Below are 13,563 nucleotides of genomic sequence, written 5' to 3' on the forward strand. Positions count from 1 at the left end.
CCTTCCCCTTACAGCTGAAATTTCTGCTATATGTCAGAAGAAGGTAAGACTAAGTTGTTTCTGTGATGGGGCATGATTTGGTGTGTTTGTGCGTAACTTCATCCCATTACTGTGTGATATATTTTTTGCCATCTGAAGTTTTTTCATAATGTATCCATTGCCACATTTGTTAAGGGAAAACGAAGGTGATTTAGCAGTGAGATTTGTTTTGGCTCAGATTGCTGCAGTTTGACTTTTGATTTTGAAAGGTTTCCATTAAAATGATAGCTTAACAAAGCAGTCTTATTGTGCAATTGATTTTACCAGTCTGTGTATAATACTACTGTAACCGTGCGGGACTCATCCTTGCAGCGCCTCTTGCTGGTACCTTCTGGGAATTAGATCTCCAGCCATCAGAGCGCCCTCTGCAGGCCAGTGTCCCGCTTTTGCCAGGCCCCCGTGTCCCTCCCGGACCCAGTGCCCCTTGCACACCAGGGTGCTGCCCCCTGGCAGTACACCCCTCAGTCTCTGGGTCTCCCTTCCCCAGGGAACCCCCACCCCCACCAGTACACCCCTCAATCTCTGGGTCTCTCCTCCCCGGGGAACCCCCACCCCCGCCTCACCTCAGTATATGGCTACTGCCCAGTCCCCATCTAGCCCCTGTTCACTGGGGCAGACTGCAGTATATAAGCCACTCATCACAAGCAAGGGGGGTTTAGACCTGCTGCCTCTGCCTACCCTTGGGCTGCCCCCTGCAGCCCCAGTTCCTATTCGGCCTTACTTGGGGCCTGCAGCCCGGGGGGTTTCCAGGTCAGAGCTCCTCTGGCCTTCCCCCAGCCCTGCTCCACCTCAGGTACACTCCCCAGCAGCCAGGCCCCTCCCTCTCAAAGGCTAGAGAGGGAGTATCTCCTGCTCCCAGCGCACTGCCAGGACCGGCTTTAGGAAGTGCGGGGCCCAATTCAAACATTTTCGGTGGGGCCCCGGCAGGGATGACTAACCATAAACCAACCATGTAAAAAAAAAAGCCTTTAGTTTCTTCCATGTATTATTTACTTTCCATAACTATATAAATAATAAACTTATATATTATGTACATTGTGTCATATATGCTGTTGACTGGTTATTAGTGAGCTCAGTTTCACATGTGTGGGTCCCTGCCACTCCCTGGGGGTGTGCTAGGGTGACCAGATGTCCCAATTTTATAGGGACAGTCCCGATTTTGGGGACTTTTTCTTATATAGGATCCTATTGCCCCCCACCGCCTGTCACAATTTTTCACACTTGCTGTCTGGTCAACCTAGTGGTGTGCACATGTGTGGGTCCCAGCTGCTCCCTGCCCCCCTCATTGAAGCAGGTGTGCAGGGTTACTGGGAACTGCAGGGCACCACTGGACATGGGGCTGGCTGGAGGCAGGGCAGGGGCTGGGAGCAGCTGCAGGCAGTCTGACTGCAGGCAGGGCAAGGGTTGCGGGGCTGGCTGGAGACAGGGGTGTGTGGGGTGGGCTAGCTGGCTGGCTTCAGGCAGGGCCACAGGGGGGTGCGGCAGGGGTTGGCAGGGCTGGAGACTGAGGAGTGCGGGACTGGTTGGCTTCAGGCAGGGCAGGGGGTGCTAGGGTGACCAGATGTCCTGATTTTATAGGGACAGTCCCGATTTTTGGGTCTTTTTCTTATATAGGCTCCTATTACCCCCCACTCCCGTCCCGATTTTTCACACTTGCTGTCTGGTCACCCTAGGGGGTGCAGGGCTGGTGCGGGCAGGGCAGGGGGTGCGGGGCTGGTGCGGGCAGTGGGCGATGTGGGGCTGGCTGTCTTCAGGCAGGGCCACAGGGGAGTGCAGCAGGGGTTGGCTGGAGACAGGGCAGAGGGTGCGGCAGGGGCTGGCTGCGGGCAGGGGGTGCAGGGCTGGCTGGAGACGGGCTGATTGCGGGCAGGGGGTGCAGCAGAGGCAGCTGGAGCCTCGGCCCTTTAAATAGCCCCCGAGCCCCCCGCTATCCCAGGGCTCTGGGGGCTATTTAAAGGGCCCGGGGCTCCCCTGCTTCTACCACCCCGGCTCTTTAAATAGCCGCGGGAGCCCTGGGGAAATGGTGGGGTTCCGGCGGCTATTTAAAGAACCGGGGCGGCAGAGGCAGCTGGAGCCCCAGCCCTTTAAATAGCCCCTGGAGCCACCCGCTACCCCAGGGCTCTGATAGCTATCTAAAGGGCCCGGGGCTCCCCTGCTTCTACCACCCCGGCTCTTTAAATAGCCGAGGGAGCCCTGGGGAAGCCCCTGCTGGGAACCCCAAGCCCTTTAAATTGCCCCCTGGGGAAGCCGAGCCACCCCGGTACAGAACACCGGCTCTTGCCAGTACGCTGTACCGGGGCTTGGGTGCGGGGCCCTCTTAGGCGCGGGGCCCGATTCAGGGGAATTGGTTGAATTGGCCTAAAGCTGGCCCTGCCCACTGCCCTCTTATAAGGGCCAGCTGGGCCCTGATTGGGGTGTGGCCTCAGTTGAGGCTGCTTCCCCAATCAGCCTGGGCTGCTTGTCTACAGCGACAGCCCTCTCCTGGGCTGCTTTTAACCCCTCCGGGCAGGAGCAGGGTAATGACCCTGCTACAACTTATAAAGAGGAGAGAATGAACTATTAATTTAAAATCCAAGCATTTTATATATTCTGGGCCACAGTACTGAAGTACTGGATTAGTCCTTAATTATGCACAACTCCCATTGTAGTCAGTGGATTTTGGCGTAGGTAAAGACCAACTCAGTCTTCAGTATTGGACCCTACACAGAGTACTGACAAACCAACCTACTTGCAAAACATACTAGCAACATTTTCTTAATAATAATTTAATAAGTATGGATAGACATGTTCAAGGTCTCATGTGCTAGAAATGCTTGTACATTGAGCCAAAATCTTAGCTGGTATAGACTGGCATAGCTCAGTTGAAGTTAATTTATATTTCAGAAATTCTGAAAGTTACCCCGAATGAGTTGGTGTAAATTCGCATATCTCCACTGAAATCAATGAAGCGACATGGATTTAAACCAGCGAAGGATCTGGCCCTGTTATGTGTAACTTTCAAAAATTCTGAGCTATAATTAGGGAGTGAGAGAATTTTGCAGGACACAAGTATTAAATATTCACCAAAGTGAACTCCTTTTCCTTTCTGTATTTCTAGTTTGTTTCTAAGAATCACACTGCTATGAGGAGTGAGGGGAATGCTCTGAATCAGAGTATGTGTGTGCTTAGAAATAAATTGGGTATAGGTGAACTGAAAATTAGATGCTGTTATTACCTTTAGAGATTGGCCCAAGCCAGACAGTTGAGGTTGCTGGGTGAGGCATTGATTTGGCCCATTCCAGAGAAAGGAGACTATCCATGACATTCAGGTCTAGGGCTACATGTATCTTTCCTTGAAGTTTGGTAATGCTTGGCTCCAGGGGCATGTTTTGGACCCATCTCTAGTGAATTTTAAAAAATGCCAACATATTAGCTAGCTCTGTTATGTTGATTTTCATTCTCGTTTTCAGTTCCACTTACTGCCACATGTGGCATGATAAACTCTGTTTGTTTCCAGAACTGTAGCTCACATGTCAGAAGGGCTGTCGTCACCTGCTTCTCAGCAGGCTGCTGTGGCCGCCATGGTAACAGGCCAGTGCGCTACTGCAAAAGATGCCATTCGAACCATCACAGCAGTGAAGTTGGGGCAGCCGCAGAGACCCACCTTTATCAGACATCTCCTCCCCCAATCAATACGCGGGAGTGTGGGGCTGAGGAACTAGTTTGTACTGTGGAAGCTGTGATCAGGTAATGAGGCAAACAAATAAACAGATCCTGACCCTCACACCTGTACTTGCAAATCCTATGTCCCAGGGCCAGGTTGTGATCCTAGTTTCACCAGCGTAAGCTACAGTGACTGCACTGAAATCATTCTGGTGTAGCAAAGATGAGAATCTGGCCGAGGGACTTGTACACATGTGTCTGAGTGTCAGAATTTGACCTTGAAAGCTGGGTCTTTATCTTATTTCATTATGTTTTTTACCCTTCAAGGACACTGTGCACAGGGAGATGAATGAAATCTAGTGCTTTAACTTGTAATAGTCACTGACCAGCTATCTACTTCCAGTGCAGAAAGGCTGAATTACGGGCCACATTCACCTTGTTTTTGCAGCTTGTTGAAGGAAGCAGAGTTCCATGCTGAGCAGAGGGAGTATGAACTCAACCGCAGGAGGCAGATGGGCCTCTCCTCTTCCCATCATTCCTTGGACAACACTGACTTTGATAACAAAGATGATGACAAGCATGACCAGCGCATCCTGAGCCAGTTTGGAATCTGGTTCTTAGTAAGTGTTCCTTGCTGTTTCTCCCTCTCCCCTCTTTCTGCAGGGTCATCTGTCCTATCATTGACCTCACCTTTAAATTAATTTAGCTTAATTCAGTCATTTACCAGGACAGTCAACTCTCAGAGACTGACAGCAATGGTGCCAGTTAGCATGAAGTGAACTCTTTTCCATTAGGAACTGGACAGAGATCAGCAATTCATTTCAAAGAGACTGTCAGATGATAATGCTTTTCAGTTAATACACACCTGAGCTGTATTCATACAAATACTGAGAAGCAAGTAGCTCCATTACCCCATTATCAAGATGCAGAGTCAGGGCCGGCTCTAACTTTTTTGCTGCCCCAAGCAGCAAAAAAAGTGCCGCCCCGCTGGAGCCCGCCGAGCGCCGCGCCGCCGGAACCCCCACCCTGAGCGCCGCGCCCTGCGCCACCCCCCCGCCGAGCGTCGCGTCGCTGGAGCCCGCCCCCCAGCCGAGCGCCGTGCGCCGGAGTGCCCCTCCCACCCACGGAATGCCGCGCCGCGCTGCCCCCCGCCACCCGAAGATTGGCCGCCCCTTACCAGTTGCTGTCCCAAGCATGTGCTTGGTTGCCTGGTGCCTGGAGCCGGCCCTGTGCAGAGTGGAATCTCCGAGAAGATGAAGAATCTTATAGAAAATGGTACAGTCCCCTCCCCACCAGCAGTTACCACAGTATCTTGGGATAAATTGAAAATTAGGTTTGTTTTTGCTGTCTTCCAGGTGAGCCTTTGTACTCCCAGTGAGAATACTCCAACAGAGAGCTTAGCTCGCCTGGTTAGTATGGTTTTCCAGTGGTTTCATTCCACAGCTTATATGATGGATGATGAAGTTGGTAGCCTGGTGGAAAAACTCAAACCTCAGTTTGTCACCAAGTGGCTGAAGACAGTTTGTGATGTTCGATTTGATGTCATGGTTATGTGCCTACTTCCTAAGCCAATGGAGTTTGCCAGGGTAAGAATATTTTCTGTATTTTGTCTGGAGGTTTTATAAAAGCCATAAAGCTTGAAGTCGTACTGTGGTATATTTACAAAACTTTAAGGAACAAATTCTGCCCTCAGATCAATGCATACAAGCTCAGATCCATAAGGGTATTTAGACCCCTAACTCTCTGAGACAGGATGCTCTATTCACCACAGGATGGCACCTCCTCCTGGCCATTCTGGAAATTAGCTTAACATAAGCAATGGTCCTTCTTGTGGTTGCATTCCATCTCTCTGTCTCTTGCTCTTGGTCTGCAACCCTTCTCTCACCCCAGGAGCTGCTGCTGCTTCTTCATGAGTCAGCCCTCCAGCCAGGTCATTCAATGTTCCTCCCTTCCGAGGTTGTGTACCAAAGTCCCTGCTCACCAGCAGTTTTAGGCAATCCTCCCATTCACTGCCCCAAATGCCAGTCCCTCAGTGGCTAATGGGGAACCTGAGCCCACCCTCTACTTCAGGTTCCAGCTCAGGGACCCTCTAAACATCAGCCAAGGTGTGGTTCCCTCCTGCACCTTGCTGCCTTTCCCTGGGCCTCTTCCTTATCTCTGGAGGGCTGGATGCAGAAAAGAAGTTAGGTATGGTTATGCTAAGTGTCACAACACCTAACTTTTAAGCACCTAGAAAATCACTGTGGTACTCAATGCCTGAGTTAGGCACCTAAATTCCTATACAATGAATGTGCAGAGGCAGGCACCTTAGAATGAAATAAAACAAAAGCTCCCAGTATGCTAGGCAGGAAGCCAGCTAGCCAATGGGAGGTGCCAACAAGACAGGGCTGTGCTAAGCCCCATCCCACTCCCCAAAATAGGCACCTATCTCTGCTTGCTTTTCTCAACGGTGAACACTCCTGAAATTAGGCACCTATGCCATTGGTGGTGGTGGTACCACTACCAGCCCTATATCTTTTAGCCCAGTGGTTAGTGCACTCACTTGTGATGTGGGAGACCCAGGTTCAAGTCCTCATCTCTGCCAATGGGGGAGAAGGGATTTGAAGTGGGGTTTCCCACCACCCAGAAGAGGGCTCTATCCACTGAGCTAAGGGATATTCTGATGTGGGGCTCCCTCACTCTCTCCTGTATATCTCAAAAAAGATATACTGGGATTAGAAAAGGTTCAGAGAAGGGGAACTAAAATGATTAGGGGTTTGGAACGGGTCCCATATGAGGAGAGATTAAAGAGGCTAGGACTCTTCATCTTGGAAAAGAGGAGACTAAGGGGGGATATGATAGAGGTATATAAAATCATGAGTGGTGTGGAGAAAATGAATAAGGAAAAGTTATGTACTTGTCCTAATAATATAAGAACTCGGGGCCACCAAATGAAATTAATGGGAAGCAGGTTTAACACAAATAAAAGGAAGTTCTTCTTCACACAGCGCACAGTCAACCTGTGGAACTCCTTGCCTGAGGAGGTTGTGAAGGCTAGGACTATAACAGAGTTTAAAAGAGAACTAGATAAATTCATGGAGGTTAAGTCCATTAATGGCTATTAGCCAGGATGGATAAGGAATGGTGTCCCTAGACACTGTTTGACAGAGGGTGGAGATGGATGGCAGGAGCAAGATCACTTGATCATTACCTGTTAGGTTCACTCCCTCTGGGGCATCTGGCATTGGTCACTGTCGGTAGACAGGATACTGTCTGGATGGACCTTTGGTCTGACCCAGTACGGCCATTCTTATGTTTTTATATTCCTGTTGAAGCTGTTCCACTTTGGATAAATAATGAAAGAGAGACTAAAACAGGTGGACTTGACCTGGTGTCTTCCACCTTCCAGCTGGCTACTCTAACCACTGGACTACAGTCTTTCTCTACTGTGGATAAATACTTAAGTAGTCATTGGGCCAGGGAGAACTGCATTTAAATCTTCAGCTGCACTTCAGTTGCCCCTGGATCATATGAAAAAAAAATATGCAGTCCCCATGGCTGAATCTGAAATATGCACTGAACTATACTATTGATCAATCATCATGATTTAATGTCTGTAAGGTGCCATGCAAATATATGATGCTATACAAATAACAAATGCAAGAATTATAATAGCAGCTAATAAACACTATTCCTGGAAATGCCCTCAGGTTGGTGGATACTGGGACAAATCCTGTAGCACTGTGACACAATTAAAGGAAGGTCTGAGTCGTATCCTCTGCCTGATTCCATACAATGTAATAAACCAGCCTGTGTGGGAATGTATTATGCCAGAATGGCTGGAAGCCATTAGAACAGAAGTGCCTGATAGTCAACTGAAAGAGTTCAGAGAAGTACTAAGGTAGGTAAACGGGTACTTGAGCTGTAGCAATGGTGAGTATATTAATTAACAAGGGTTTTAGCACAAGGAATTGGTGACGTTGAATAAAAATGCCTTTCAGAACGGCTTTGTTTATATGCAATATAAGAGACAGTGACTAGATGCAGCTGCATCATTAATAAATTAAAGTTGGACCTTAACTGGAAAATTTGATCCAAAGTTCCACAGTATCACTGGATCTGTATCCGGATCCAAAAGTAGGGCTAGATTGACCTTTGCCCTGAGCGGACAACACGTCCGGGGGTTCAGGCACAGTGGAGAGAGCAGCCTCCAGGGAAGTGCTACTCCTCCCTTACAAGTGGGTCTGGAGTGGGTCTGCAGGGGTGGGGAATGGGCACAGCTGAGCTGGCACAGAAGCAGATTAGTCTGCTACTGGTCTAGCAAATTATTTCCCCTCTGGAGCAAAGGGGAAGCCAGGGTGTGTGCTCTCAGAATCCCAATGCCCTGTTTCATGCATTCTGGGACAGTGCAGCTACACAGTGCCTCTTAAACTTACAGTCGATCCTCAGTGGCTGAGGCCTGTCTCCAGCATGAAATGCATTTTGGGGCGGGAAAGGTAAAGAGAGAAATATTTCTATCTGTTGGAGGTAGAGAATGTCATCACTAACAGATGAAAATATTTCTGTTCACTGATCTCTCCAATCCATCTGCATAGTCTGTCTGAACACACTTTGAAATTTAATTTGAATTGTTATGATGCGTGACAGACCCACCAAACTCAGGAATGACTCCCAGGAGTCAGAATGACAATTGCAGGTGACACACTCCCTGTGTGATGCAAAATGAGCATGCAAGTGATACACTAGTGAGATGTTAGTATTATTTAGTTGTGACTGGTATTCTATTAATTGTCCAGGTACAGTCTACTACGTACTGCACATAACAGCAAACCAGTGATCATATATCTTTATTCTTCTTTGCAGCAAAATGTTTGATATTGAGCTTTGCCCACTGCCTTTTTCCATGGAGGAGATGTTTGGCTTCATTAGTTGTCGATTCACGGGCTATCCTTCCTCTGTGCAGGAGCAAGCTTTGCTCTGGCTGCATGTAAGTGACTATTATGGATAGGTCAACCTGAAGCAGCTTATTGGGGTTGTAATTAGAAATGGGTGAAATGGTTCAGACATAAAAGAGCTATCTTGAACTTTCACTCATCTCTGAATCAAACCTTTTTTAAGGGTCAGAAAGTCTTTTTCCTCTTCGCTTACCCCCCAGTGCAAGCAGATAGGTAGCTCAGTGCCTATAAGGGAGGCTAGATGTCACTCTCCCATCTCAGGCGATAGGTCTGGCCTTTTGGTGGAAGGCTAGAAGCCCGTTTTCCCTTTGGCTGTAGGTTGTGTCTTGAGGGTAGGCCTGGTGCCCCTGCCTCTTCCCCAGCTGCACTCTAGGGTCTGCACCTAATTTGCTTCGTAGACTGCAGAATGACTTCAGGAACACTTAAGCAATTTTTAAGGGTCTTTTGTTGTGAAGAGCTGGATTGGATTCCCTTTGGAGTCTATCAAAACCACTTGTTGCCTTGACACCACTGCTCTTGTGTACTAACCCATGAAGCTGGCCAGCTGGAGTGAAGGTGTACACCAAGGCCACCCAGAGGATTCAGGGGGCCTGGGGCAAAGCGGGGAGCGGACATAAAAAAAGGCGCCACCCGCTGTGGCGCTTGTACTCACTGGGCGGCGCTCCAAGTCAGCGGTGGCGGTGGGTCCTTCACTTGCTCCATGTCTTCGGCAGCACTGAAGGACCCGCCGCCGAAGACGTGGAGCGACTGAAGGGCCCGCCGCCGAAGACCCGGACCACTGCCGGGTGAGTAAAAATTAAAAAGGCGCCTCTAGACAGGGAAGGGATTCTCGGCCAGGGCTCGCGGGGCCCCTTTGGGGCCCGGGACCTGGGGCAAATTGCCCCACTTGCCCTCCCCCCCCCCCCCCCCGGGGCGGCCCTACACTACAACCATCTGTGCTTTCCCTGCATACTGAGCAGCTACTTGGATGATTGTCCCTCAGAGATTCATCCTGCAGAGTGCAGCTCCCCTTAAAGCCATGTGCATTTTACAATAGTTGGCCTTTTGTGAATATCACCTATGTCCATTGTTATTGCTCCTGCCCTGATGAGAGTTATTTGCAGCCAATGCTAGGTGACCTATTTGCAGAGAACAGTTTAGTTGGTGGCTGTAATAGTTTTGTCTGTTGGCAAATTTTCCACCAACAGATTGTGCCTTTTGCAGATTTGCTTATTAACAACTGTTCGATGACTAGTTTGAACGAGCTCAGTTTTGTCTATGGTTTGTTCATGAAGGGGTCACTGTGAGAATTCCCTCTTGGTGATTTGCTGCATGTGATGGGTCCCTTGAGAAAAGGAAGAGCCCCTGGTCTGTTCACCAATATTTGAAATTGTTTGATGAATCTATTGAGGAATAATGAAAAGAGCTTTTCAGAATGGCCACAGGAATTATTCTGATTGGAGCCTTGGGGCACTACTGCAATACAAATAATAAATAGTACTAGTGGTATCACCTAGTGAATAGTTATTCATGCTAGTAGTTGTGTCATTTTTGCTTCACACAAACATCTTGTGAAAACACCTCACATCAGAAAGTTTGTGAACAAAAGGGGCCTCAAATATCAGCAAAGAGAGTTGTCAGGTTTCAGTTACAAGCATATTGGAAAGTGCTCTTTGTTGTACTCAGACAGATTTGCTTGGCTCTGATTCAGCCAGGTACTTAAGCATGTGCCTAACTTTAAGCACGAATAGTCCCATTGACTTCAATCAAACTATTCACGTGGCTGAAGTTAGACACGTGTTTATGGATCTTGTTGAAGTAGGGTCACGGTTAAAGTATTTATAAAGGTAGTTAGTATTTTTGGTCCGAGCTGAAAACTCATGCTTTTTTATTTTTATCTTTCTTCAGGTGTTATCTGAGTTAGACATTGTGGTTCCTCTTCAGCTACTGATCAGTATGTTTTCCGATGGAGTTAATTCTGTCAAAGAGTTAGCAAATCAAAGAAAATCAAGAGTCAGTGAACTGGCAGGGAATCTTGGAGCTCGAAGGGTATTATCTTTCATCTTGTTTTGTTTTTTCTTTTTCTCCTTAAAACAGTTTCCCTTTTAATTTGCATATGAAGATTTAAAAACTTGCTGCCAATTACTCTAGCACTTGATTGGAAGCAAAGTACAGATTTTGAGAGTGATAAAAATCAACACAGCTTGAGTTAATACCAGCCTCCCATTTGATCAGTTTTAATTTATAAATTAATAATTTGGTAGATGTGTTGTAATTTGGTAGAGTGTAATTGTGAAATCTCTTTCTGAGTGAACTGTTTCACTTGGTGTATGGCATCTATATAATAGCTAAGCATTAGTATTTATTTTGTGGTGTTAACTTTTCCAACAATTTTCATTCTCTGTATCTTCTGTCCACTACCATCAACCAGCAATTTTTGATGGACATCTGGTCATCTAGGGTGAGCTTTCATATTCGTGTCACACATGTTTGGTAGGGCCGAGGCACTTACTGGTGGTGATGACTGAGCAGAATTAGTTTCCTTGTCCCTCCATTTTTCCTTGTATTTTACCTAACCTGCCTCTACACTCTCCAATATTCACCTTTCATGGAAGAAGAAGGAAACAGCTTCCTTTGACTTTTTGCTAAGAGCTAACACTTTGTCCAATAGGCAAGCCTGCTTAGAGGCTTTTTGAGGGGGTCTTTTTGGTGGCAGATGCATATTCAGTCATTGCAGTTAAATCCAATCTTGTCTCAATTTCTCTCCTCTAGTCCTTAAAATGTTATCTGCTGGTAATATGTCAGCAGATAATGTAGACTCTGAATCTCTAGGCTGTCTGCTGTACAAATCAAATGAACCAGTTTGCAGCAGCACAAACCCAAACTGGCCAATATTTAACTCATGCGACCAGTTGCAATAGATCAGACATTTGACTGAATGCTTCTCTAACAGCTCCTCCATTTGAAATGGATTCCTCTATCTGACTCTGGCTTCCGAAATGAATTCACTGGTCTTAAACAGAGAAAATGTGAAAAATGAAGCAAACATATTTATTGAAATCTGTGCATAAATTCTGAAAATCTGTTAGTACTTCATTTCTAAAACACTGTATTGTTTCCTGTGTAACAGAAACACAAGCATGTGTCATTAATAATAAATGGAAGCATGTCCTTTTGCTTTCATCAGCCTTATGAATTCTGCTCCGTGTGGCTCAAAACTGTAGAGTTTATCCTCTGATGTTTCATCTTTTAACATCACTTCCTTATCTTTACTTTTTTGCCGCTATTCAGTTATTTTTAGTTGAGTTACAGAAAAACAATGGAAGATCCTGCAGTTACTTGGCATGCAATGTTTATGAAAGCAGTGAATGTTTGTTTGCTGGTACTGCAGGTGAGGTGTGGAATGTTTCTTTCACATTTTTAGCACACCTATATTGGGCCAGATTCTGCAGTAGAGGTGCAGAAATGGATGTAAACTAAAGCCACTTGTTAAAATATGTTCAGGCTTTAAAATTCCAAATTTGGATTTTGTGGAGCAAAAGAAGATAGGTTGGCGCCCAGAGGCATAGTGAATATTCAGGAGAGAACAATGTGATTATCACGCTAGGAGCCTGACTCATAGAGGCAAACAGGAATACTGCTAAATGACACCACACACAGCGCATGTGACAATCAGGCAGCTTAAACTCAGAAGGTCAGATCCTCAGCTCCACTAATGGTGCAAAGGGGCTAAAAGCTGCCCAAAATGGGCAACTGAAGAATCCCTGGGTTGTAGCGGGATCCTCATCTGTTGTAGCATTGGCACTGCAGACAGCAGACTCATGGAGGAGAACACAGCTAGTCCAGGACCACTGTAGAATACTGTACAGAAGAAACACATAGTTTGACTATACTGTATTTCAGACAATAGTTGGCCTAAAAGTAGATAAATGTGCAGTTTGACAGCAGACTTCCCTGCACCACTGTGGGATTTTGTGTGTGTTACTGGGAGTGATGTGGGGTGCCTATCATGGTGTGGGTGTAAGTTTCCTGTGTCTGTGTTGCTTTATTTTATGTTCTTTTGCTAGTTGCTTTTCAGCTATCTGACACATCTAGGGATCGCCTTAGTTGACACTATTTTCTTAATACACCCTCTTTTTTTCATCAGCCACTACCCCGCTTTCAGAGCATTTGTGGGGTTCGGTTCCTTTTGCCTATCATAAAATGTCAGATCAGTGTAACTTGGCTGCTTTATCACCTGTATTCATTTTCTGGCCGGTTTACACTAGGAGGCCAAATTCCCCTCTGATGTAACTTTACTGAAATGGGTAGAGTTACACCAAGCATTAATTTGACCTCAGCTGTCTTGCATACACCAACATGTATATCAGTGCAGAATTTGGCCCATTGTATTTATAATATATTTTAACGTTTAGTGGCATTAAGAACCAGTTGAAAATGTACAAGAAACAGCCCTAACAGGGAACAGTAAAGCAGTTTCCCTCATTTCCTTTAGTATCATACTAGCCAATGCCCAAGTGTTTAAAGTTGACTTGTGTGTATCCATTTTTTGTTTCTTCAGGTGAGTGTTGCCTCTGACCCTGGACGCAGGGTTCAGCACAATATGCTGAGTCCTTTCCCAAGTCCTTTCCAGAGCCCATTTCGCAGCCCCATGCGCAGTCCTTTCCGCAGCCCATTCAAGAACTTTGGACATCCTGGAGGGAGGACTATAGACTTTGACTGTGATGAAGATGAAATGAATCTGAATTGCTTCATACTGATGTTTGATCTCATCCTGAAGCAGGTGCCAGCAGATAAAGAATGTCTATGTTAAACTGATGCAGAAATATAGTTCTCAATACTATACAAGACTCAGGGGGAGGGATAGCTCAGTGGTTTTCACATTGGCCTCCTAAACCCAAGGTTGTGAGTTCAATCCTTGAGAGGGCCATTTAGGGATCTGGGGCAAAAACCAAAAAAAGTGCTCGTG

General features: G+C 46.7%; 1 protein-coding gene across 12 annotated transcripts in view; it reads left to right on the top strand.

Moving 5' to 3' along the window:
- UNC79 (unc-79 homolog, NALCN channel complex subunit) overlaps nucleotides 1–13,563 on the top strand; it is a 157,695-nt gene that overhangs the window by 39,670 nt on the left and 104,462 nt on the right. For 11 of the 12 annotated variants that reach the window (XM_054026851.1, XM_054026849.1, XM_054026850.1 and 8 more), the window contains 8 exons: nucleotides 15–43; nucleotides 3,536–3,765; nucleotides 4,130–4,301; nucleotides 5,037–5,267; nucleotides 7,371–7,561; nucleotides 8,524–8,647; nucleotides 10,503–10,643; nucleotides 13,156–13,377. In XM_054026851.1, the coding sequence (XP_053882826.1) occupies nucleotides 15–43; nucleotides 3,536–3,765; nucleotides 4,130–4,301; nucleotides 5,037–5,267; nucleotides 7,371–7,561; nucleotides 8,524–8,647; nucleotides 10,503–10,643; nucleotides 13,156–13,377 (1,340 nt within the window). The remainder of the gene's footprint in view (nucleotides 1–14; nucleotides 44–3,535; nucleotides 3,766–4,129; nucleotides 4,302–5,036; nucleotides 5,268–7,370; nucleotides 7,562–8,523; nucleotides 8,648–10,502; nucleotides 10,644–13,155; nucleotides 13,378–13,563) is intronic. The other variant, XM_054026857.1, reaches the window with a different exon arrangement.

The sequence above is a fragment of the Malaclemys terrapin genome, chromosome 4 (assembly GCF_027887155.1).
Source record: "Malaclemys terrapin pileata isolate rMalTer1 chromosome 4, rMalTer1.hap1, whole genome shotgun sequence".
NCBI lineage: Eukaryota > Metazoa > Chordata > Testudines > Emydidae > Malaclemys > Malaclemys terrapin.